General features: G+C 42.0%; 1 protein-coding gene across 2 annotated transcripts; it reads right to left on the reverse strand.

The window, feature by feature from the left end:
* On the reverse strand, nucleotides 1-27,256 carry LOC308426879 (baculoviral IAP repeat-containing protein 1a-like; the record flags this gene model as incomplete). 2 transcript variants are annotated; one of them, XM_080924844.1, is made up of 14 exons in its annotated part: nucleotides 1-365; nucleotides 1,940-2,104; nucleotides 3,656-3,742; nucleotides 4,062-4,214; nucleotides 6,381-6,548; nucleotides 15,537-17,648; nucleotides 18,235-18,292; nucleotides 19,159-19,240; nucleotides 19,674-19,773; nucleotides 20,951-21,070; nucleotides 22,051-22,102; nucleotides 23,266-23,347; nucleotides 25,500-25,599; nucleotides 26,689-27,256. In XM_080924844.1, 14 exons carry the CDS (start codon nucleotides 27,254-27,256, stop codon nucleotides 1-3), a joined length of 4,212 nt encoding a protein of 1,403 aa, XP_080780970.1. The 2 variants fall into 2 exon arrangements, with proteins under 2 accessions (XP_080780970.1, XP_080780971.1); XM_080924845.1 differs by lacking the exon at nucleotides 15,537-17,648.
* Between the last annotated feature and the right edge of the window lie 569 nt (nucleotides 27,257-27,825).

Below are 27,825 nucleotides of genomic sequence, written 5' to 3' on the forward strand. Positions count from 1 at the left end.
TTACTCCAGGACAACAGGAGAGAATGGGACTATCCATTTCCACAAGATAGTCAAGCGTTTGGACTGAGGGTGTCTTTCCTTCACATCATCAATCACCTTCATGTCCTCTTCATCCAGGAGCCAACTGAGCATCTTGAGCATGGTGAGGCTGGGCAGTCGGGACACACACTGTCCCAGAGCCTTGACTGTGGTGGCCTGAACTTGGATGCATTCTGGGATATGCCTGCAGATGTTCAGCTCTTGCAAGTTTGGCAGGTTGTCCAGGGCTTGAAAGAAGTTTCTGTATCCTTCCTCAGTAATCTTGTGATTCATTGATAGATTTAAGTTCTCAAGGTTCTGGAAACCGCCTCTGGTTGCCACCCTGGCTGGAAAACAAACGGTTATGACAACAGGATTCTGAGGACATCAGTAATATTCACAAGTTATTGGAATTGCTCCCAAAACCCAACAATGCAAGTGGGACATGCTTTACATGAAGTTTCGAGATCAATTTTTTTCCAGCCCCCATTAATTTTTTTACAACCTAATTTTAAAAAACAAAGATAAATGTACACATTTTAAGCATTTATGCATAAAAGTATGCAAATACATTTTGTCAGTACTTTATTTTTTCAAGGTTTGATAGTATGCATTAAAATCTTACTAATTACAATGAGCATAAAGTACCTGTAAAACAAGATGTAACCTGGAAATAGTCAAAGTTTTCTTGGTGTGTAAAGATTAAGCATAATGGTTTTTCATTTTCTTTTTTTTTTTTTCTTGAACTTCATATAGTCTGTGAGTTGTTTCAGGGGTGTTTAGATCAATTTTAAAAGCACCAAACAGCTGCCTGGTTGATAGGAAACCACGAGCCAAACAGAAAGGGGGAAGCAGACACCAGGAAGTCAAGCACAGAGAGTAGCAGCTGTCTGGGCAATGTGGACTTCTCTTCTGTCTCACAGGAGGACATATGACAACACAAAGCATGGCTATGGACCAGGGTACAGGACAGGGCACTGAGAAATATGTCAACAGTGTCTCCCTTGGTGAAGGTCACAGTGCTAAAAGCTTGTCCTCACACTGACTTTTACAAAGTCCTCCACCTACAGCTCAGAAGGGACTCCCTGGGTACTTAGAGAGGGCTCTGAGGAAATGGAGTTGGATTCATGGGGACTTTGGAAGTGAAGATCGAATAGAGCTTTATTTTTGTTTTCACTGTCTAACCAGTGTTTTCTACTATGGGTAAGGTTAGGGCGCATTTCACCAAGAATCTTGTTGTATCTTGAGTGTAAAGACAAAGTCCATAAGAAACTGTTTCTGCTGCGTCCTGAATAGGGATCTTCTGTGATAGTCAGGGGGTATTCCTCATTCCCTGAATAAATATGCTTCTGGAAGGACCAGAGAACGGCTCAGCACTCCCCACCGATGGCCTGCTGTCCCCTGGTTTTCTTGATTCTCCACATCACATTATACCGTTATCTGAGGCTATGGTGTGTGTGTAAGTGCATTTGCCTGGCTGTAAAGTGAAATGTTGTCCAAGAGTAAACTTCAGTAGAAAGATTGAGACTGCTCCCACACTGAGGTGGCTCAGCAGGTGAGGTCACCTGTACAAGCCTGGGGACCTGAGTTATTCTTGTGACAAAACATACATATTCTCTCTCTCTCTCTCTCTCTCTCTCTTCTCTCTCTCTCTCTCTCTCTCTCTCTCTCTCTCTCTCTCTCTCTCTCTCTCTCTCTCTCTCTCACACACACACACACACATTGATTAAAAAAAATAAAAGAAACTAACCCTTTTCCTCAGACCAGGATACATCTGTAGAAGATCCCGAGAGGAAGCAGGTGATAGTGGAAATGAGGAAGACTTTGGACGTCTGTCCCAGCATTAGAGGCTTGCAGCAGGCAGCTCCAATGACACCACTCCTCCCTCACAACCAAACCCTGTTCTCTGAGGGAAACTCACCAATTTCAATCACACTGTCATCATCCAAGATGTGGTGAAAGGCAAGAACTCGGAGACACAGAAGATGCAGACACTGCTGGACAATCAGTTTGGCTACTCTGTGGATCCCATCCCCAGTGGGAAGAAACAGTTCCTCCAGGTTCCTGAGAGAACCCAGAGCCTGGGCTGTGGGAGACACAAGAAAGGAATCCTCAGGAGTTGTTCCACCATGAGAGCCAATGACTTACACTTTCTGTGGTCTAGGAGGCCCCACCTAGCAGAGGCCCTCCTCATCCCTCTCCTCTCCATGGACCCTAGAAGCAGTCAGCACACAGCAGCTCCCTGCTGCCCTCTGCCACTGATGCCTCTGTCTTCCCACAACCTGTCTCTCACTCAACGCTGCCTCTGCATCTCCAGTTCTCCTGCGACACAGAGGCCTCCATGACAGTTCTTTCCCCTAACTGCAGAATGCTTCACCCCCTTCTTTGCTGTTCCATCCTGTCTATCACCCCAGTGAATCCACTCTGTGGAGAACCACCCTCCTCAGTAAAGCAGGATCCACTATGACAGCTGTTTACCATCCATCCTTAGCATGGCATTCTCTAGATCACATGATCACTACTCTCTACTTCTGTATCCTTGCAGAAATGGTTTACAAGACTTTGTAAAATAAAAACAATGCTATATACTTATCTTTGACTCCCCCTTCCCAATGTTCATTTAGAGAAGATACTATTTAGAATGCAAATTCTAGGATTTGGGAGTTAGCTCAGTGATACAATGCTTGCCTAACATGCTGGATACCATGGCATTGCACACACACACACACACACACACACACACACACACACACACACGGTCTAAAAGGAAGATAAAGAAGCAAGGAGATAGTCCAGATCTCCTGAATCACAGCGTGGTCTAAGAAGATCTGTGGAGATGTCACTCTGCACCCTATACATATTGTCTACCTCACTGTTTTTAATGTGATAGTGCTTCTCAGAAAACGTGTTATTTTCACAATAATTTCCTCCCTTCTTCCTTTCCTTCTTTCTTATCCCCCTTTTTCCTATATCTTTGGTATTTGGAGACGGGAGTCCTGGCTAGACCTGGCTTTCTTTGAAATTAATCTGTGCACTAGGCTGGCCTCAGATCCATGAGGTCCTACGGCCTCTTCCTATGGAGACCTGGGATTAATGGTGTGAAATTTAACAGTGTGCTTCATAATCATTTCTTAAGTGAAAAATATTTAAACATTTCATACTTAGTATACTGTTCAATCTGAGTAATAATGTTTTCTTAACCTTAAATAGTATTTCATATATGTGTGTATATGTGTATATATGTATATGTATTCCAGAAGCCTTTGAAACAAAAAGAACAGTTCATTTAAACATTGTGCCTGTACCAAAAATGTACTGATACTTTCTCTTCTTTGTTATTCTAACAACAACACAGTATAACACTTGTTTACAAAGCATTTACATTATATTAGAGATTGTAAACAATGAAGTGATGGTTTAAAGTATATGGAGGATGTGTGGGTTCAGGAGCAAACTCTACTGTACCATCTTGTATCATAAATGGTCTTCTAGTGTTTACCGCAACAGCAGGCCCTGGACCAAACTGTCATAGATATCAGGGAACAACTGTACACAGCTTGCATTGTTGTTGGTCAACAGGAGGAAAAGGAGGATAAAAATATAAATTAAAATATGAAATGCTGTTTTATAAACTTACCAAACTTAACTGATGTTTCCTTATCTAGGAATCGTTGAGCCTTAATATTCAATATCTTCAGAGCAACAAAATTTGGCAAAATGTTAACTATAAAAGGGAAAGTAAAATACAGTTTGGTCAGATATATCCCCTATGACACAGAGAATTTAAAAAATGGTGAAAAGTAATATAATATTCAGACTGAATCACTATGACTAAGTAGAGGACACAACTCTGCAAATGAAACGTTTAAACTCTAGTCTATGTGTAAACTATAGTTTACTAACAATAACTCATAAATTGTTGTGAGAGCCTCATTGAGGATCAGGTGTCCTCACAATTCCCAGGAAAATCAGTAGCATTTAATTCTTGAGTATTTAATGACTCTGCACAGGAGCATATCAACTCAAAGCTGTACAGTTCTTACCAAAGGTTGTGGCTTCAAAGCATCGTCCAGAAAACTCAACCTCTCTGAGTTTCTTGCAGGAAGCAAGCACAGCCATGAGAGACTCACAATTTGAAAGGAAATTACATTTCAGATGGAAAACATGGAGATGTGGAGAGTTCTGAATCAACTTAACTGGAAAAGATAAAAGATGTTCAGAAATTAGAGAAGGCCACAAATTCATATGAAAGTTGGACCCTTAACCCATGAGCTCCAACCACACTGATTAGCTAAGCAGTGATGCAAAATCTCGATGTCAGAGCACACTGGGCTTGTGCTTGGCTTCAGCCACTGACTGCTGAGCAGATGACTTGGGACAAGTTCCTGCCCTTCTCTGAATCAGATTTCTGTTCCTGTATTTCACCTTCACTGTTAGCAATGCAATTCTGTGTAGGCAGAGTATAAGGGTCCTAAAATCAGTGAATGAAGACCCCAGACTCAGATAGTATGCAAAAACAAAGACCATTTATTTTGCAGAAACAACTAGCACGCTAAGGGCACCAGTGTCTCAGAATAGCAATGCAGAACTGCTTAATTGCTTCTGAGATAACAACAAACTTCTAAAACCTAGAGCACATTCCAAGGGGAGGTAAAAATCAGCAACCAATGTGCATAAGAAGATTTCTACCACAAGTACAAATGCAGGACATGAAATATGACTTGTTTTATCTATACAAAAAATTCAAGGAGAGCTTAGTTATGGTTTTAAACTTTCTTGAACATGTTAGGTAGTAACAAATGATGAATATTTAGCCAGATAATTACTCCTAGTAAATATGCATGTAGACATTCTTTATTATAAGCATCTTACTCAATTTATGACATTAATTTATGTACAAACTCGTAGTGAACTTTTATACCATGTGATCACACACTCTGAAAGTCTTAGAAGTATTGTGAGCTGATACGGGCCTCACTCCTCTTTTCTTCCTGAGAATTAGAGCTGCAAAATTCCCTGCTCAGATAGAACAAAGGCTGCTTTACCTACCCTCCCCCTATTTTAGTATGAGATGCTAAACTTCTCATAGTAAAACTTCAGCTTCCTGCTCCTGAGTAACAGGCAGATCAGCTGCAGAAGCAAAGTGCCTTCCACTTAGGATAGATAGCAAATGGTTTATGGGCTAGTTTCTGTGTGAAGAAATATAGAATAAAAATAACTCTTCAACTATACTTACACATTAGAAATTCTGGTCCGAGGTTCATTTAAAAAGGATAACACAACTTAAATTTTTGTAAACATATTTTTTCTATGTGTATATGGAGGGTGGAAAATCCTCCATGTGCCACAGCACATATGGGGAGGTTAGGAAGAAATTGGGAGCACTTGCCATTTCCTTCCAACATATGGATCTCTGGCATTAGATTGTCAGGCTTGGCAAGTAACTTTATCTCCTGATCCATCTTTCCTACCTACAAACTGTTACTTTTTTTTTTTTTTTTTTTTTTTTTTTTTTTTTTTTTTTTTTTGCTTTTGTTGCTTTTCAGACAGGTTCTCATACTGTATCTCTGACCAACCTGGAAATAATTACATTTGCAGAGCTAGGTTAGCTTTAATGTTGTGACAGTCTTTCTGCCTAAGCCTCCCAAATTTGGGGAATAAAGGCATGAGCCAGCATGCCCCACTCTACTGAGTTTTCCGTATGCAAATCTTCCATGTCAGTCCCCAGTTTACATTTCTTCAGTGTTCAGTGTTTTAAAATTTAGGATCAGATGGTACTTTAGTCAGTTTGCTAATCATATGGTCTAGAAAGATGGCTGCACAGCTGTCTGGCAACAGGAGTTAGAGATGGAGAGAAATGGAGAAAAGGTCCAGGCTGCTCCCAGTCAGGTTCCTTCTCCCTGAGCAGGGAGATCTGCACATAGAACTAAAACAGCAGCAGAAGAGAATGCCTCACACTGATGCAGGTAGGAAGTGTTAGGAATGGACACCTCAGGCTGTGCAGTCAGACTCTGTCTGAAGACACATTTTCACAGCAGAATAGACCAGAGCAGTCAGTGACCTCAGTTCTCCCAGTTGTCAGTCAGCAATAATCATCATCCTTCTCTCACACAGTGGGTATGAGGAGTGAGCTAGTATCTGAGAAGTGCTCAGAACAGTTCCTGATATGGTAAAGACTCGGATTACAAATAATTCTCTGCCTTATAGAAGATTAAGAGCACTGATCCTACCCTTTTCCATCGACACTTGTCATGATGTCAGGCCAAGAAAAGCTTTAACTAATGATGACTGTTTCTAAAAATAACTATTCAAGTGGCTTTTCCAGCTGACACGTGAACTGGAGATTCAAGCACCATCCTTACCTAGTTTGGAGAGGTTAAACTCTATGGAGGTTTGGATGGATAACTTCTCCATGTGATGGAGATTTGGGAGCTCCCCAGGAAGGAATGAGAGCACATTCGATGTGCCAGCTAGTCTCAAAGACAGTTCTTTCAGGTCCAGGAACTTGTCCAAGTTAGGGAAGAGCTGATCTGGAAAGGAGCACATAGTTCCCATCACTCAAGAGCCCCAAGTGCAAGTTCTCAAGGTGCTGTGATCTTCAGTCATATTCATACATCCAAGTTGAAAGTTCTCAGACATACTAACATCTGTTTAGGAAGCACATCTATGAAGATACTTTCAGCTGCAACATGTGCAAATCAGAAGCTGCAGAGGAAGCTCTGTGCTGGCCTCTAGACTTACAAATTAAATAAAACTTCTCCACACCAACAGCATGGCAACTGAAAACTGTTGGTTTTGCACATGTCAAATGATATAGTTCAACTCCGACATCAGAGGTATATAAAAATATACATCAGAACATCTTCTGCAAACGTGCACATCCTCTTCCATTGTCTACCAGGGAAGTCTACCATCCTCCCATCCACTTACCCATCCTCAGGGCTCTAGATCTAGCCTTGGTATCACATCCAATGCCTGTGCCACGTCTAACTTCTTCTGCCTGTGTCACTCCCAATAAGCAGGCTTATGCCATGACCCACTATGCCTCCCCACCTGTCTCTAACCTTCAGAACACTCCAACAACACATCCAAACACTTTATCCTGCACATCCTTATCCAGAGTCTAGATGGGTGATTTGCCTGATGCTTTCTACCTCATACACACCACAACAATCCCCATAGGCCCCCAACTCCAAGTTTATACCAGAATGTACACTTTGCATAAAAGCTCAGTCTCTTGTGTCAACCAGAGCCAAAACTAACCTCTAGGCACAATCCAACCCTCATTGGTGTAAGGCTGATAGAATGGAGAAGAAAATCAAGATTTTGAAAATAAAATTCAATAATGAGATGGAAACACTGATGATTATTCAGTGAGATGTATATGAGAATGGAAACCCAACAGCCCTACAAGAAAACTAAAGGAAAGATTTACAAATAGACGATATCAATCAAAAATAGAATATGAGTATTGAAAATAAAGTGGAGGATCTAGATATAATAAGCAAAGCAGTGGGGTGTGGGTCACATAGGAAATAGATAGTAGTGTGGGAAACAAAGAAAAGACCAAACCTTTAGATTTTACGAATAGATGAGGGAGAAAAATCCTAGGTCAATGACACAGATCAGCTTTCCAACAAGATCATAGAATACTGCCTAAACCAAAGTAAATCCACAAAGTAGATACAGGAAGATCAAAAAACACCAAATAGAACCAGAAAAGGAACTCTTCATGCATATCATAATTAAAATATTAAAATTATGGAGGAGAAAAAGAATATATTGACAACACCTGGGGAAAAAAACTCAAGTCCCATATAAGGGAAAACTCATCAGAACAACAGCAGACTTCACAGTGGAAACTTTAAATGCCTTAAGAATTTGGAACAAGGCATTCTCAGACCTAAAACAAAACCCACAACAGCCAATCTAGATGAATATGCTGAGCAAAACTATCTGTCATAGATTAATTGGGGGAAATCCTATAATATAAGCAGTATTTAAAATGTTATCTACTTCAACTATCTGTGAGGTTAGACATTTCCTCTACCACTGAGGCCAGACAAGGCAGCCCGGCTAGAAGAACATATCTCCAACTCAGCTGTTAGCTTTTGGGATAGTGACCATTCCAGTTGTTCAAGATCCACCTTGGGACCTGGTTCCAGGATCCCACACAGCTCTCTGACTGGGGAAAGGCAGCCTCTGTTACTTCTACCACCTGGCTGGCATGCACGAACTCAGGCTTGTACTTATGAGAGCTGTGCTCAGCAGGGCCTGGGAACTCTGCCTGAGCCCTTGAGTCCAACACTCATCGGGGCGCTTAAGATTAGTGCTCAGTGAGGCTTGTGAACTCCAACTTTAGCCAGAGAGACCAAAGTTCAGCAGGGCTTGTGAACTCAGTCTTCTGCTGATCTTTGCAGGATTCAGCTGATCTTAGTAGGATGCAGCTGATCTTAGTAGGATGCAGCTGATCTTAGTAGGATGCAGGGGAATGTCGCTGCTACTGGGTGCTAGGCCAATCTGAACCAAGCCAGCGAGAAGCTCTGGTGCAGTTTGCAAAAAATTGGGAGAGAAAAACTCTGCCCAATCAGAGGTGTTACCAGCTCTTTAGAACAAAGGAACTCAGGCAGAGAAATGATTTCTATATGTGTCTCCATTTACTTTCGCGCCAAGCTTCCATATTAATGCAGTTTTTGGAATGAATCAGTGTCTGACAACCAGCTTGCTGATGGCTTGGCCTCGGGTCTTGTGAAAACCTTGTCTATGTACTTTGGGGCTGTCCTGCATCTGCCTAGAACTTAAGTGCAGTCACGTCTATGTGAAGAAAAGAATGTAGGTCGTAGCCACCCTGGCTGGGGTCCAGGTCACATCCTCCTGTTTATGGCAGCATGAAGATCTTGCACTGCTTATGGAAGGATGAAGATTCCTGATTTCTTAAGAGTTCAGGAAGTGCCTGCTGTCTTGTTTGCTACTCCCAGGGCTTCAAACTGCTCTCAACCGAGAATCAGGGTTCCTAATTATACTCTACCTGCTCCACAATCCACATGAAGACCAAGCTGCATATCTGCTATATGTGTGGGTAGACCTAGAAGAAGTGGAGGAAGAGTATGGGGTAAGGATTGTGGGAGGAGTGACCAGGAGGGGAGCAGTGATTAGGATGTAAAGTGAATTAGTAAAACAATAAAATTAAATTTAATAATGTATCCAACAAACCTAGCCTAAAGAAAATAAGAGAGAGCTGAGCATATAGCTAAGAGAATGTAGAAAGAAGGTTGAAGGTATGTTTGCTAATACACAAAGTATTTCTAAGAAAACCAGAAATCAGCAACACAATGACTGAACCAACGCACATACTTCAACAGTAACTATAAATATTAGTGGCCCCATTTCTCCAATCAAATTATGCAGGAAGGCTGAATGAATCAAGAAATAGAATTCTACCAGGGAAAGTAGTATACACTTTCTTCCCCAACATTGGGAAGGCAGAGGCTGGTGGATCTCTGAGTTTGAGGACAGCCTACTCTACATATCTAGTTTTATAATAGCCAAGGATACAGAAAGACCCTGTTTGAAGATAAATAATGATGATTATAATAATAATAGCAATAATAATAATAATAATAAAGATATTCATCTATATGTTGTTTATAAGTAACAAAGCTTTAAAGCTGTGTTTAAAACATCTATGAAGAGTAAAAGGATAGGCAATGATACTCCAATTAAATAAGACCAGGAAGTGAGTAGAAATTGTTATCCTAATATTTAACAAAATTGATTTCAAACTAAAACTAAATGAAAGAAATAAAGGATACTTCGTTGTAATTAAAAACAGCTAATCAAAAAGACGTTACAATCTTAAACATGTATGCACTGAGTCTGTTGCATTAAATTTCAGAAAAAGTATACTACTAGAATTAAAACCAAGGACTAACATCAATCCATTGATATTAGGTGATTTCAATATCCCAGTTTCTCCAATAGATGGGTCATCTAAACAAAAATATAAGCAGAGAAATATCAAAACTAAATGACATCATTCATCAAATGAACTTAACACACGCCTACAGATTGTTCCACACAAACACCAAAGAATGTACATTCTGCAACCCACAAGCTTCTCTAAAACAAGCCATGTCCTAGGACACACACACACACACACACACACACACACACACACACAGAGAGAGAGAGAGAGAGAGAGAGAGAGAGAGAGAGAGAGAGAAGGAGAGATGAATTCAGATTTAAATAACTCGATGTACCTTGTGTGATCATGATAAAACAAAACTTAAAATCAGCACTGAACAAAAATCTAGAAAATACATAAGCTCATGAACATTAAATGCATTACTGAATGACGAATTGATCTAAAAACAAATTAAGAGAGAATCTAAGAATATTTCTTATAACCAAAAAAAAAAAAAAAAAAAAAAAAAAAAAAAAAAAAAAAGAGGCCTAGGAGCACATTGCATAGAGTCCTACCAAAGAAATTTGTAGCTCTAAGGGCATACATTAAAAAAAAAATAAAAGAAAAAAAAGAAAAAGGCACACATGAATAACTAAATGATGCCACTCAGACATCTGGAAAAACAAGAATATACCAAGTCAAGAACCCGTCAATGGCAAGAAATAATACACTCAAAGCAGAAATTAATGAAATAAAAACAAATCAACACTGAGAACCAAAGAATAATAACTGGTTCTTTGAGAAGATAAACTACATTGACAGACTTTTGGCCCAACTAAGCCAGTAAGGTAAAGACAAAACCCAGAATGACAAACATTCATGTTCTCTCTCACCTGAGCATCTTTATTCAAAACTCAGATAGGAGTATATAACCTGGGGTAACATGTAGAGGGAAGTATTTTTCCATAATTGGTTCTTTATTGTGTCAATAAAGGGCGTGGAAGCCAGATGCAGTGTGAGTGGAAAAAGGTAGGACTTCGGGGTCACATGAGGAAAAGAAGGGGACTAGAGAGAGAGGGATTTGGAGCATGTTTTGGAACATGAGGATTCAACACACCCATAGTTTGTAGCCTCCAATGCAGTCAGAGGCCAAGGAGAATAAAAGGGGTTAGTTGATAAAATTAGGACAGAAAATTCTTCACACAGTCATTCAGTTATCTGTCTAGTTTTACAATATTAAATGGTCTAGTGTTATCCACTCACAGTGTTAAGCTGGGCAGAAGGAAAGGGGGACAGCCAGGGTGGTCATTGGCAGTTTGGCAGAGCAAGCCAGGAGAGGTCAAGGGAATGATCCAAGCTGGCAATTGGCAGACCTGAGTGGGACTTGCTATGGCTGATCTCCAAGCCTAGCTGGGATCTCAGGCAGAGGTCTCAAGAAACAGTAAGCATGTTCTTAAAATTGCATACTACATTAACAGCAGGAAAATAACAAGACTAATGTGAGGAGAGCCGGAGAGAAAAGAATAGCAGTAGAGGCAGAATGGCAGGGTGCACATGATGTGAAAAGGTGAATGAAAAGTGGGGGAACCATAGATATGGAGGGGAGAAAGGAAACAAATAGAGAAGTAGATTAGAGGGACTATTAACCACCTCCTTAAAATTCCTAAAATACATTAAACACACACACACACAATTTAAATGAGATTTTCCCATCTGTGTCCACAATGCCCCTTCTAAGAGCCATATGTTATCTAACCAAAATATCCAATTTTATGCAAGAGAAGCCCTGTTTGATGTTGTCAGTCAGGGTTATCTAAGAAGGCCTCAGAACATTTCAGACAGCTGCTGCTACCCTTGTTTGTCCTCCAGAGGTGAAAGATGCAGCTCTATTGCCGAAGAGACCTTGCACATCAGACACAGGACCATGAGATCTGTGCTGGAACTGACAAGAAAGCTTCCCCCATAAGAAGTAGCTGTTATTGTACTTGAAGGCACCATGCAAGCTTCCAAGGGAAGGAAGCAACCAATAATCCTTCACAGCTATGATATCCATGGACCACAGCAATGACCAGCATGGCACGATAACCCTAAAGGCATAATCGTGGCATGTATGCCTGAACAGTAACCAACACTCTAAAATTGACCATTAAAATCTACTAAACAAGAGGGAAATCGTGCCCGGTGCTAGAAACCTAGCTAACTACTCAAGGCTCGTAAACTTGTGAACATTGGAGGAAAATAACCTACAACCACTGCTTTACCAAACAGCATAATTCCTAATTATAGTTTACACAAGTATAGTTTCTCACCCTTGTCAAAGAAACTACTCTTTGCAACACAGGAAGAGCATTATAGAAAACCAAAACTGATCAAAATTAAGGGTCTTTAAGCCTAGCGACAACTGACAGATACATCTACAACACAGTCTAAAGCTTAGAAATCATTGTGGGGAAGGCATAGGAAAGATGTAAGAGCCAGAGAAATAGGAAGTTTTCTGTGCTATTGTGTCTCCTAGAAATATAAGAGAAGCTACACCAAGGAAGTCTCACTAAGACAGTTGCCTAAACATGGATGGAACAAGGTTTACACCAATGGACATGCTGATGTGGACAGATAAAAGCACATGAAGCCTCACCCTAACAAAAAATTACAGACATCTAAGGACTGCTGAGAGTGGGAGAAATAGTATGTGTGTGTGTGTGTGTGTGTGTGTGTGTGTGTGTATGTGTGTGTGTGTATGTGTGTGTATGTGTGTGTATGTGTGTATGTATGTGTGTATGTGTGTATGTGTATGTGTGTGTGTGTGTATGTATGTATGTGTGTGTGTGTGTTTTAGTTTAAGGTCAATAAGAGAGCTGTTGGGTATTGCCAAGATATACAATCTACTTTTGCACTCTCAGACTATTATGCCAAGCAGGCTGTTACTTTTTCTATGTCATTTTTAAGAAGACGTTGTCTACTCTACAGTCTTAAAGATCACCTGTTTTCTGCTTGAGTTTTGATGGCTTTACTTTTGTACATGCCACCAACGCACTTCGAGGTACCTTTATTTGCTTGTGTCTGTCTTGTACCTTTTTACGAAACTCTTTTTTAGTTTCTGAGATCATAATAAAATTACACCATTTCCTATACTCTATTTTTTCCTTCCACCCCTTCCACCTACTCCTCCTCTACTTTGCTCTTGTGTCTCTTACTTTGAGACAGGATCTCCTGTATCTCAGTCTAATTTTATATTTGGTACATAGCCCAGGCTGCCTCTGAATTTTTCCTACCACCGCCTAATAAGTGTTGAGATTACAAACATGAATAACTCTGATCAGTTTGTGTGGTGCTGAGAATCCAGTCTAAGATTTTATGGATGCTATATAAACATTCTGCCAACTAAGTTACATCCTTAGTCCTGCTTTGTCTATACCTTCCAGGAAAGTCAGTTTGGATTCTGTGTGTGGATAGTTATCAAGGCGTTTATATTTTTTCTTTCTGAAAATGAGATATGTTGGTGTGTGCCTATAATATATCACTGGGATGTAGAGGCAGAAAGAACCAACAATCAGTTGGTATGTTCCTCCCTGGTTATATGAAGACTATTTCTCCCTTGAATAGCATCCTGTAGTTTCCTGTAGTTTTTTTGTGTAGGGATTTAATTCATCCTGGGTAAAAGAACACACTATCTAAAAAAACAAAAACAAAAACAAAACCAGGAAACACATTTTTAAAAACATGAAGACTTTTACTTCATGTTTGCCCAAAAGTATACATATAATATATGTAAGTAAAAGTGTCCATATAAAAATAATTAAAGTAATGTCACTTGGGGGTAAAAATGCCATGATTTTTTTTTTAATCCAAGTGACAGGTGTAAAAACTTCTCTTCACATTATACTCAGGGGTGTACAAGAGACTCTCAGAACAATGGGCTATTGCTGTTTCCCTTGGTTGCCTCACACAACTTGATGGCAAGACCCTCTTGCTGAAGACACCACATACTTCAAACTCAAAAATGGGAAGGATCAAGCTGGAACTGATCTTAGAAGACTCTTCCCTAGGGATTGACTCTGAGTACACAAAGGTGCAGTGTGAGCTGTTGAAGGAGACAAGCAATCACCAGTCCTGCCCAGACAGAAAGCCTATGGCCCACAGTGACCACTAGCTTGGCATGATAGACACTGTGCTGTATTAATGTCATATCTTGGATGTTTAGAGCAGCATCCAATACAAGTTAAGGGTTGCTCAGTAGGAGGGAATTCATGCCTGCTACTTCCTGTGGCTGGTGAGGTCATGGACACTGGAAGAGAACTTACTATTGTTGTTTTCCTGAATAAGTGTAAGTTCTACCAACACCTTAAAGACTTATCCTTATATCCAGAGAAGTAGTGTAGCTGTCAATTTCTCTGGTTTTTCAAGCTAGGGTTTCAATGTGTTGTCCTGGCTGTCTTGAAACTCACTCTGCAGACCAAGGGCATCAAACTCCTCAAGCATTGCCTGTCTCCACACCTCAATGTTGAGGTTAAAGGTGTGTGCCACCATTGCCTGTCAAAAAAGCCTCTTTTTTATAAAAGACAAAGACCGTCACAGAAATCCACAACTAGACAAGATATAAAGAACAAGTTACCCGCATGGTGCCCATCTGTAATTGATATATAAATGTCAATTACAACGTGTATATATACATTTTGTGTGTGTGTGTGTGTGTGTGTGTGTGTGTGTGTGTGTGAGTGTGTGTGTGTGTGCGTGTATGACCACTTTTACACCTAAAACTTAGGGAACATGGCAGAAGTGGGGGCAGGAAGATTGTAGAAGCCAGAGAATCAAAATATCTGCCATGAGATAGTGCCTTCTATACATATGACCAGAAAGCTGCACCCATAAAATCTCAACAATGATACAGAGAAAACAAAGCATGTTTGAGCACATAGCTGAAATATAAAAGCTCTGCTACTAACAACTATAATAATTTAAAATCAAATATTTTCCAACGTACAAAAACTTAGAAATAAACTGTATGAAAGGTAGTGAAGTCTGGGAGCTTAAAAGACTGCTCCACAACTAAGGTCTCCTTTTGTTTGTCAGAGAACACAATGAGGTTCCCAGCACACATGGGGCACCTCACAACAACCTACACCCACAACTCCATAAACTCTGACACTGTTGTCAAGCTCTAAGGGCAGCTATACACACAGTCACTCACTCAAATGCACAAACACACACACACACACACACACACACACACACACACACAGTGAAATAAATACCTTCTTCAAGGAAATCATTATAAAGTCTATCCTAGGAGGTACCAAGCTTGCTCAGAAGGAGACATAAATATTCTTTTCCCATATTAAATATTTTTTCTGGAGAAGCCAAGTACATAATTCTTCTGCACCATCGTATATAAAGTTCATCATTTACTAATAACAAGCAATCCAAACGCCATTATAAGGACCTTGAAGTATGAACTACAGGTAATACCATCCTAGTGTTGTCTCAGTTATTAGAAACCCGATTCTATAATTCAGGTCCTTCTACTGCCCTAAACAGTGAAATTTCATTCATGTAAGCTAAGAATGAGAAAACACAGAGTCAAACTGAACAGTTATGTGAATACACTCAGGGATACCTGGTAGCTGTTTTGTCCCTGAGACCTCAAGAGACTGCAGGGCAGAGAAGGTGAGCAGCAGCTCCTGTTCTGCTCTGCTGAGCTCCAGCCTGGACACAGAACACCTGCTGACAGAGGTCTTATTCAGCTCCAGAGCCGGGCGGATGCTTTCAAGAAAGCCACTGCTATTGACTAAACAAAACTCAATGCTCTGTGAAGCTGAGAAGACTTCCATTAGGACCTGGAGCAGTGCTTGGTCTGCTGGACCCATGTTGTTCACTCCAACTTCCAGCCTAGGGATCTTGTACGGCTTGGAGGACAGTTTCCAATAGCCAGCGTCTATTTTGGGTGGATGCAAGGGTTGGTTATTCATAAAATTCATTATTTTCTCTTCATTTTCATAAAAATTGTTTGCCCATTCCTTCATTTGTTGAAAGGCAGGTGCATAGTCCTGATCAATAGTTGGTGGCTGTAAGGTTTCATAATATTGCTCCATGTGTGAGTAATCAAAAACATGTGGAATTTTATTTCCATTTATGGAGACTTTTACACTCTTCACCAGTAATAGGCTTTCTGGATGATCCCAAAAGTACTGTAAATTCAGTACATTCAAAGCTAGTGTTCTTCCTCGAAGGAATTGCAAAATAAATGGAGAACATTCAGCAACCGTGTTGCTTTCATAAGCAAAGTTTAGAGCAATGCTCAATAAATGTTCTGAAACATATGAAGAGAAAGATTCAGGAGACACCTGCCACAGTTCCTTCATTCCCTGCATTATCCGGGAGGTTTCTGGAGGGCGATTTACAGAATCCTCATTTTCAGACATGTACTCCAGAGACTCTTTCTCATCCACCAACTGAAGCAAATGAGACACAACCTTTGGCCCCGCCTTTGATGAAGGATGGCTGAGGACATACTTCAAAAAATTGCTGTGGGTGGTTATAGACTTCATGGGAGAGTTAATTTGTCTCAAAAAATGAAGTCCCAGATCTTGGTCTTCCTGCCTATCTGAACCCAGCAGTTCAGTCAGCCTCATGGCAGCAAGAAACTGTTGGAACAGAGGACTCAAAAACCGGTAGACTGGTCTCAGTCTCTGGGCAGTGAATTTGCTCATCAAGCAGGTGGTGAGCTCTTCATCTTCATCAACCCCTGCCTCTGAGAGGTCATCACTACTGAACTCAAAGCAGGATGAGAAAAGCCCAGTCAAGGCCAGCTGCCCACATGAGGACACGGTGGCCTGGAGAGGCTCAGCTGTATCTTTGTGCTTTAAGGACAGGTAGTGCATGTAGGACTTAAAAAGTGTCACATCCTGAAAAGGCTGGTCAGAGGGATTTTGAAGCCAGTCAGTGCACACAGCTGCCGCAAAGAGGGGGGTTTTGTGAATTCCCTGTAATTCTTCATTTTCACCAAAATAAACCATAAACTCTTGCAGACGCATAATATTACTGGAGAAAAACTTCCGTAATATAGAGATAGTATTATAGAAGGGAAACTCTTTGATCTCTAGAATCGTATCTAGGTATGGGCGGATGTCCCTGACCCTGTTTGTATGGACAGCGATCAATAAGCAGGTCCGGGACAAGTAGTTTTTTGTAATCAGTTTGTCTAGGGCTTGGGGGAGTGAGGCCATCCCATTGTAGTCATCCAACAGGAAGAGGACCTGCTGTTGTAAGTGCTGGATGCTGCTGTTCAGGAACACTTCACGGATGCATCCTCCTGCCTCTAGGAGTTGGGCACAGATGATGTCGGCCAGTCCCTGGTCTGGTCTGATGGAACTAAGAGAGAGGTAGAAGACCAGCTGGAACCTGTTCAACAGCGGACAGCATCCCGATGCCCAGAGAAAAGCTATTCTCTTCAGGAAGGTTGTCTTTCCACTGCCAGCTTCCCCCTCCACACACATGACCGAGCTGAGATTGGCGAAGACTTCAGGGATCGTCAGGTCACCTTGCACGGGTCGGCTGACGTGCTTTGAAATGATGGACACTTCACAGCCGAGCAAGTGGTCAGTGCCGTGGCTGGAACACACTTCTGGCAAGTTCATGTGGCGGAAAGTGGCTTTGGTGTAGGTGCCCCTCAGCTGCTCACTCAGACTCCTGGCCTCTTGAAACCACTGGGCTTCCCTCTGACCCAAGTCTGTGCAGGGAAGACAGGTCCCACTGGATGCATGTCCACATCCTTGGGCTTCACCCTGATCCTGGTCTCTACAGAGAACAGACACAGTGCTGGATACACGTTCAACCTCCTGGACTTCACTTGAAGCAACATCTGTGGGAGAAGGAAGACCAGTCGGAAATGCAGGCAAACCTCTCAACCCTTAGGCTTTGCTACATTCTCCTGCCTCTCTGCTGTGGATGGCTTTTCCTCCAGTGTCCATGACCTCCACCTCGAGATCCTCCCAGACCTTTTCATAGCATCAGAATGAAGTCCGTGCCTCATCCTTGACCTGGGGAATTAGGCAGTTTTCTTAACAATACTCGTCACCCTAGTTTCCCATCCAAGCTCCCAGGAGGCCATCTTGCTGCTCGGTGCCTTTAACACTGGCTGGTTTGGGTCTGACACAAGGACTCTGTTATTAATTCTGCATTCACTCTCAGGAAGACACAGAAACGCTCACTCTATCCACCCTTCCCTTCCTCTCAGTGCTCTCCTCTCTAGCAGCTCCCTGGACAACTATAAATACACTTTCCTTTCACATCCCATGCCGCTATCCAGTACTTACCCGCCACAGTAGAATGAGCTGCTACTGGATCCTCATGGTGGCTTTCACTTGTGGTTTCCTTTGAAAGAAAACTCTTTTATTTCATTAAACTTGTATGATAGTGGAGCATTATATTATCATGGAGGACTCAATGTCTTCTAAACTAAGCTACATTTTCATGGCAGACAATCCATTAACTGAGCAACATCTATAGCACTTGGAAGGTCATTTTAAAGCCATGTGTTCCTCCATGTGTACTCTTGTTGGTTGTTTAATTTTCATTTTTAAATTCACAAAAATAAATCACATAAAAATAGAACAGTCATTGACCTGATAGTCAGCTCATATCCTACAATTTTGTGCTTTCTGACTTTACAAGCTTGCATTTGATTTCGTTCCCCAAGCATACCCATAACACTGGAGTGCTTTCCAAACATGCAGGCAGCTTTGGATTCCCTGAAAATACATACCAGCTGGGCGTTTGCACCCATCTGGAAACCTAATATGTTGAAGGCTGAAGCAAATGATCACAAATTCCAGGCCAGCCCTGACTACACAGTAAATTAAAGGGCAGCCTAGACTACAAACTGGAAATGGATATCAAGCAAGAATCCAACCTAGGTAAATGTCATAAGCCTTCACAGTTCAAAAGTTCAACTAGAAAGTTAAAAGTTCTACCCTTTGGAGAAGATGACAGACGGAATGCACTTAGTTTGCATGTTAGTCAAGTATAAGTCTAAAGGAATCTAAAGGTAGACTTCTTATGGGAGAAGGGTTCAGTATTCACTGTGAAGACCCCTCTACACTATCATGTAGTAGATGCTTACTAAATACTTGTAGAATATATTTAATCATGATACAATTACAGTCAACAAGTGCGGTTCACAATAGTGTCCAACCACACCATCATGTGCTGCTGAGTCACAAGAGGGCAGCGCTCATTACCATGGCTTCTGGAAGTACAAACTGGCTCTGAAGGAGTGGAATCACTTCTGCAGAGGACTTCAGCGTTTGAAGAAACACGCAGCTATTCAGAGAATGTTAAAGTAAAAAAAAAAAAGTGGTTTTATGCAATTAAATATCTGTATTGGGATTTTAACACACACATTTGTAAACTTACAGGGAAAGAGAGAAAGAATGAGATGGAGAGGGATTCGGGAGGGGGAGGGAGAGAGAGAGAGACCGTGTTAGAGATCAAAGAATGAAATAGAATATTTCCAGTGATTTTGTCAGTGTTGGGTCATAAGGGACATTCATAGTGTGGTTCTCAACAGCTCAGGACATGTGATCTGTAAAGTAATGTTGAGAACATGCTATGAATGTGGGATAAAGCAGAGTTAATACCAGTCCATGCGAACAACTGAAATAAACTGAAAGACTCTCCCCAGCTTGTGCAGGGCAGAGGTAGAATCTTAGGGGCTTTAGACATGTTCAAAGTCAAGCAAAGTCATTTTGCTCACTTGGGAAAAAACTTGGTGTGATCTTCTATTGGGTCGTCACCTTCCACCCACTTCTCCATACATCCTCCACAGGAAAAACACTGCACAATGTCCTTTTTGCCTAGAAAAGGAATGGGGGTCAACAGTGCATACAGCTGCCAACTCACAAGGAGATTTCTCCAGATTATCTAGTGAAATCCTACTTTCATCTCCAGTTGGAATGTGTGGCCAAGTCAGTCAGTAGGCAACATTTCCCACAGAACTCTTGGTCTTCCACTGGGTTGGTCAGTGGTTTGATGAAACCTCTCCCAAACCTATCATCCTGAAAGATTTGCCATCAGAATATGGAACGGTAGCTTGATGAGAGCAAAGATTTCTGTCCGTTCTGAACACTAATGACATACTGGACATTCACAGACATAGGCAACCTAAAAGCAACTGCTTACCGAGTAAATGAGAACGAATGTATTTGAAGATCATGTGCAAAACACAGGAGCAAATAAAGGAGGTTTTATGTCAATGAGATCATGAGGAACTACTTGTCTCTCCTCATATGATTGCCAGGTAAACTTCACTGAAAATAAGAGCACATCACTCTTGGGTCTGTATTCCTAGGGAAGGATCCTAATGTTCCTGGGCCAAGGGACCCAACTGGAAGTGGAAGATCCACCATCTTCCACTCTGGAACCATAAAGGCACTGTACAGTTCAAGAAGAGAACAGTGTCCTCATCTGCCTGGCCAAAGTCCCTGGGGTCTAGAATCGTGAATTGAAAAGAACAAGGGTGAGCTGGAGAGATGGCTCAGAGGTTAAGAGCACTGACTGCTCTTCCGGAGGTCCTGAGTTAAAAATCCCAGCAAACACGTGGTGGCTCACAACCATCTGTAATGGGATCTGACACCGTCCTCTGGTGTCTCTGACAGCTACAGTGTACTTATATGTAATCAATAAATGTTTAAAAAATGAAAGAAAAAGGACAAGGGTCAGTGAGTGTGAGAAGAGAGCCTTGAGGAAGCCATCTTCCCAGCTCTGGAGAACCCCAACGCTTTAAGTGGGAACTTTGCTTTCTGGGGAAAACAACATATATCTTAACTCTTAAAGGTAGGTATGTCCATATAAGTTCTGACTAAATAAATATTAGGGAGCTGGGGAGGTGGTTGCTTGGGTAAGAGGGATTGGATACTGTCCACCTAGACCTCAGGTGAGCACTAAGGAGTTGAAGGTGTTATGAGGCAGCAAAGGAATCTATTAGGAATGATGGGGATTAGAAAATATAGGAGACATGAAATACTAACTCACCTGTGTAGAGAAAACCTGCTCTGACCAGAGCTTCAACAGCCACAGGTGATTCATGGGGCCAGTCCTTAAACGTGTCCATCCTTAGTTTTTCATTAGCAAAGACACTGTCATTGCTGTAAGCTTGGAAAAAAGACGGAGGTGAGACCAGCAGGCTTTGATAACAAAGTTCAAGTTAGCTGTGTGGGGGTGGGGTGTGTGTAATAATCGGATGACCTGTGCTTTCGTCACCCTTTGTGGATGGTTAGAAAAGCAGGAAGGAATAAAAGATCCAAGAGTGACTTTGTTGTACCTGCTGGAGCGAAGGGGCCAAGACCGGGATACTTCACTCATTCTATTTTTCTGTGTATGATTAAAGATTTAAAATGCAGTGCAGGATTCATTCTTTCTCTGGGGCCTGGAGAGATGGCTCAGGGCCTAAGAGCACTGAGGACTCTTACATACCATGGGGTTCAATTCCTACCTTTAAAAATTATGTGGAACCTGATGTAAAAAGTAAGTATTCATTAAGAGTTATGAATTTAAATGTTACTTTTGAAAACTATGTAAAGCTACAGGACTAGTAGTTCTTATGAATCTGCCAAGATCTTAAAAGATTAATGAAACCTGTGGTTGTGTGTTGTGCGTTGCCATGATGCTGATTGTGCTCTGATGTTAATTCTGCTTACTTAAGAGGGGTGGCCCCCGACAAACAGTTGATCTCTTACTCAGGTGGTCTCATGTGAATCTTCTCCCCATTTTCTAGTCAATAAAGGCTAAAGCCTGGGATTGAGCAGTGAAGGGGAAAGGTGGAACAGAGAAGAAAGTGGGGGGTGGTAGGAAAAGAGGGAGGAGGAGAGAGGAAGAGGAAGAGGAGGAAGTGAGGATGGAAAGAAGCAGGAGGCCAGGAGAAACTTCAAGTAGCAGAGTCTCAAGCTGGAGAGTGATGTGAACAGTGAGTTAGGGCAGGGCTAGCCCTGCCCAGTCTAGACATGAACTGGAGTGTGTTTTTCATATGGGCCTCTTTGGGTTGGGAATGATTGTGACAGTTGTGGGGCAGAGGTAATTACTTAAGAATGAAGAAAGAAACAAGCAAAGTGTTCAGTGTGTGCCTGAGATTTTACCTGATACCATGGGTAATTCTCTTCTGACCCAGGACTTCACAAAATGTTCTCCCTGAGGAAAGAAATTCAGTTTTTGAATTGATTTATAAAATATACATCAGTGTGTGAGCTTCAACTGAAGGTGAAATTCCATTAGAAATACAGAGTTGTTGGTGAAACAGACTTTTAATTTTGGTTATATTGGAAAAATTTAACGTGTGTGTGTGTGTGTGTGTGTGTGTGTGTAGAGAAAGAGAGAGAGAGAGAGAGAGAGAGAGAGAGAGAGAGAGAGAGAGAGAGATACAGTATCCCCACCAGAAGAGGGCATCAGATCCCATTACAGATGGTTGTGAGCTACCATGCAGTTGCTGGGATTTGAACTCAGGACCTCTGGAAGAGCAGTCAGTGCTCCTAACCACTGAGCCATCTCTCTAGCCTCTAGTCTCTAGCCTTAGAATAAAATCTTTATTCAGTGCAAAACAACAGTGAGTGTTTACCTGTAGCCAAGTGAAAACCACAGACAGAACCACTCATACAAAACCCAGTTAAAAAACAGAACTGTAAGGAGATCTGATGCCCTCTTCTGGTGTGTATGAAGACAGCTACAGTGTACTCATATACTTAAGAATTAATATATCTTTTTTTAAAATTTATAAACAAAACAAAACTAGATTACACACTGCAGATGCATTGTAATTAATGCGGAATTAAGACACAGAGAGAAACAAACTTCAGAGGCACCTGCCAATTGAACAATAGGGACAGGTCCCCCTCGCCCCCTGAGGATCAGCCTTCTTCCCTGACTTTCCACACCACGTTCTCTGCAAAAGGGAGGCAGAAACAGCTCAAAGCCAGCCAGAAAATCAAACTAGAAGTGGTTCTAGCTTAACAAGACAATGCCCTCCTAACCCTACACACTCTGTGGGAAAGAGGAAAAAAAGGAGAAAGGAGAAAGGACAAAAGTCACAGAAACCATGAAAAACCAACAAAAACATTTGGGAGGCTGGAGAGATGGCTCAGTGGCTAAGAGCACCGACTGCTCTCCCAGCAACCACATGGTGGCTCACAACCATTTCTATAAAGGATCCAGTGCCCTCTTATGTTGTGTCCGAAGACAGCTACTGTACTCATATACATAAAATAAATAAATAAATCTTATAAACAAACAAACAAAACACCTCACCTTAGATATGAGGAATAAAAAGATTTTGGAAAAAGTTGGCTGTTGTAAATTACCGTGACATGAACAAATCCCTCGTAGCTTTGAATATAGTGGGCAATTTCCTTGGAGGATTTCTTACTTTGAAGAAATTCACATCTGTAATAAAAAAAAAAAAAAAAAAACCACAATTGACCATTTTCCCAATAGTGTGATAGACATGCCCTCTGTCACAATGTATATTTTTAATGTGTTGATCATTTTTGAACACTATTTTAAAACATTTTTATATGATGTATTTTTGCTAACTTTTTACTGATTCTTTGTGAATTTTACATCATGCACCCCAATCCTACTCATCTCCCTGTTCCGTTGTATCTGCCCTTGCAACTTCCCTCCCAAGAGAAAATAAAAAAATTCAAAGGAAACAATATATATATATATATATATATATATATATATATTGTGGACGATATGGTGTGTCTCAGCGTGTCCCACAGTATGCCCTTTGGTCTACAGATCTTTTCTTGCAAATGTTCCTTGCAAGGAGTCATTGCTCTGTTTTGAGATTTCTGGCTATTGCTACACTGAGTACTAGATCCTCGCTGAGATTCCTCTTGGTGCCCTGTGTCACAGAGATCATGCAGCTTTGCTTGCAGGACCAGCCCCTTCAAAGGTTCCAGCAGTTCATAGATGGGATAGATGTTGAGTTGGACCGACTCAAAGCCCAGAATCTGAACCCAGGTAGTAGCTGAGCTAGGTGGTTAGCCCACCAGATCTCCAGCACCCACACCAGCAGGGTGAGCTCTCCAACACTGCCCTGGCTAGCTCACCCAATACTGCAGCCAGCAAGGGCCAGCTTTCTTGCTCTCACACACCCTCAGGGCCTGCTCACCCTATTTAAACACCAGGGTGAGCTCTACTGTGCTGAGTGTTGTAGCCAGTGATGGACTGGAAATGCTCTCCCAAGCTCATGCCCTCAGGACCAGCTCTCTCATGCTGCCCAAAACTAGGGTGGGGCCAGCTCTCCATCCTGCCCCAGGCAGCAAGGAGCAGGCATCTTACCTGAGACCCTACACTAACACATGGCCAGTGAGGCGTGAGGCCTAAGACCCCAAGCTCATGCCATAGAGCCAGCTCATCCACAAACCATGAAACCATGGTCAGCTCTACTGTACTTCCTGAGAGAGGCGTCAGGCTGCTCTCCCTGGTTCTGCAGGCAGTTTGAGACAAGGGCAGCTCTCTTAAGTGCAGTAGTCAGTGAGATGTGAGGTCAGCTCTGCACAACCCTCAGACACCAATGGCTCCAGGCTACAGCCCAGACCAGGTATGTCCACATGGGCTTTAATGGTAACAGACTCCCCACTGTTGGACTAGATTTTGTGTGTATGGAAGTGGTGGGTGTGAGCACTAGGCAAGAATATTGTGTTACAGTCTCAATAAAATGAAATGATTTGAGGTTTAAAAAAAAACATGAGAGGAAAGTGATCAGGTAAAATGTCCTCCGATGTCAACCTGTGGCTTCCTCAGCCTGTATATGTACACATACATATACAAACACACACTAGATTCATCACACACACACACACACAAATGTATATAATATACTAACTAAAGTGGAGGGAGCTGTTTGAGTTCAAGGGATTCAGATTTTTCACAAATCTTGCTTGAAAAGTTTTATAGTTATCCTAAAGTGGGTAAAAGAAAGTTATAAATCTCAGAGGGAAGCTCCAATGACGTGGCTTTCTGATCTCTAGGACTGTTTTGCCTTTTGAAAACGTGACGCTGAGGACTGGAGAGATGACTCAGGAGTCAAGAGCACTGTCTGTTCTTCCCAAGAACCTGGGTTCTATTCCCAGGAGCTACACGGCCGCTCACACCAGTCTCTAACTCCAATTCCAGGGCTTCTGACACCCCAACACAGGCATGCAGGTAAAACACTAATGAACACAAAATTAAATAAACAAGCAAACACACGAACAAAAAACATGAAATTGGCTGAAAGTGGAGTGGTGACTTCCATGGTTAAGAGCAATGGCTGTTCTTCCACAGGAACTGAGCTGGGTTATAAAAGCCCACATAACGGATCACAACCATCTGTAACTCCACACCCAGGAGCTTTGGTGCCCTCCTTTGGTCTCTGTGGTACACACACACACACACACAAACATGTGTGAGAGCTTTTGTGCACACAAGTAGAATATATATATGTGTGTTTATGTGTGTGTGTGTGTGTATAATAAAATGGAATAAATAACTTAAAGCATTTATTTAAACTGGACACTTTAAGAACAAAGCATTTGAAGCTTACTTGGGGAACCACTTGGCATGCTCCTTCCAGGGATCATCTCCTTCCTCCCAGTTTCCCAAGCATCCACCACAGGAGAAACACTGCACAATGTCCCTTTTACCTGCAGATGCAGGAGAGCGTTTGACTGACCAGCAGTAGCACCGACTGTGTCTTGGAGCTGATCACACTGTAGCAGAACAAGACAGACTCCAGCTTGCCTGTTCTTTGTAGGGGCTACAGGAGAGCTGTAGCTCAGCTCTGCCCTCAGCCCACTGCTGTCCAAGACCAGCTACAGCAAACAGCAGGGTTCCCCAAGGCAGGGCGAGGATTGAAAGAAGAAAGACAAGTTAGTTAAAGCTGCAACATTGGCCAGACTTGAGAAGGAAACCTCCTGGATGAAGGGAAGCTTGGTTTAATCTGTCCTCTTTTAAATTATTTTAATTACATGCAAAACGGTAACATCAGTTCTGAGACAGGGATCAAGTAAGTTAACAACCAAAGATCCAGTAAACATCTTACTGGAGGTCAGGTGATTAAGGTCAGAGACAAAAGTGCATACTGCTGGGCCTACATCCTGAAGTCCGCACTGCCCTGAGCTGCATTCCTAAGGATTCCGCCTAGAGCCTGAAATATGAATCTACTTCCCTATGCCACATTCTTAAAAGCCCTGCCCTGAACTTCAGGTGTGGATATACTTCCTTATGGCCTTATCCCAGGGGCTCTGCTACAGATGCTAATGTGCTTAATACTAGCCCTTACAGGGCATAGCACAGAAGCCAGATTCCTGCCTTGGCTAGCTTCAAGATGTCCTGGGATAATATTAATATTACCCCGCCATCAATTGTCCGGAGGTGCCAAAAATGCTCTTCACACACTGCTGCTACGTTTAAGGCCTCTCTCTCTCTCTCTCTCTCTCTCTCTGTGTGTGTGTGTGTGTGTGTGTGTGTGTGTGTGTGTATGTGTGTGTAGCAAGCCAATAATGCTACACCAAATATATATATATATATATATATATATATATATATATATATATATATATATATATATATATAAAGGCAAAAGTAAATTTGTTATCCTTGAAATTTAATGAAATACATCCTATGTCTAATATAACACACTTCATCAATGAGGGTTCATTAACAAAGTATTGCCCACAAAATGAAACCTAAACATCACCACAGAAACACCTCACGAAACAGAATCCTCTTACCTGTGAAGACAAAGCCAGCTGCTGAGAGCACACGTGGGGATGTCCCATGGGCATAGAATGGCCAGTCCTCAAAGGACTCCAGCCTGGCCCCCTCTTTATGGTACCTTGCTTTGCCACCTCTCAGCATCTTCTCTGGACTCTTCACCCGTACGTCATACTTGCCAAAGTTACCGACGTCTTTGCCCAAAAGGAACTCACATTCTGGACGTAATTTCTTGTGGCTCTCTATGGGGACTTTCCTGAGGCTAGTACCAAAGAGGATTAAGCTACAGCAGAAGCACTGAACCCCATGTTTCACACCTGTGTAGTAAAACCCAGCAGCTGCCATATCCTGTGGTGTCCACGATGTGAACGTGTCATAGGTGACAAAGGTCTTTAGACGGTTGGCTTCGCTGCGCATCTGTGAGTTAAAACCTTTCTTCATTTTCATGATATCTTCATTTTGTTCTTCTTCTTGCCTCTTCGCTCGCTGAAATAAATCCACCCCGAGACGGGCAGAAAGCTCAGTGAGAAACACATAGTCAGACTCAGAAATTCGATCCTCGAAGGCCTCCCCAAGCTCAGCCATTTTCTAAAGGGAGAAGGTGAGCAGTTGTTGGGGGTTCGGGGTAGCTTTCATGTTCTTATGATGAGCACCATGACCAAAGCTTCACAGGGGAGGATTTACTTCCCCTTCCAGGAGTGGTTCTTCTGCAAGGGAAGTCATGGCAGGAAGTCAGGGCTAGAAGAACTGGAGGCAAGAGCTAGTGTCGAGATCGTGGAGGGATGCTGCTCACCGGCTTACTCTCCATGGCTTCTTACTTTTTTTTTTTTCCCCTGTTTTTAATTATCTATTTATTTTGGTTTTTCAAGGCAAGTTTTCTCTTTGTAGCCCTGGCTTCCTGAAACTTATTCTGTAGACCAGGTTGGCGTCAAAGTTGGAGATTTTCCAGCCTCTGCCTCTGGAATGCTGGGATTAAAGATTTGTGCCAGCATGCCACGCTTAGCCCAGGGGTGGCACTATTGCCTTCACACATCACTTTACCACCAAGAAAAATGTCACCCCCTGAGACTCCACACAACACAATCTGATAGAAGCAATTTCTGTTACTACCTTTGAGGTTCTGGGATTAACAGGTATGTGCCATATCTAACTAA

Source organism: Micromys minutus (assembly GCF_963924665.1).
Source record: "Micromys minutus genome assembly, chromosome: 11".
Taxonomy (NCBI): domain Eukaryota; kingdom Metazoa; phylum Chordata; class Mammalia; order Rodentia; family Muridae; genus Micromys; species Micromys minutus.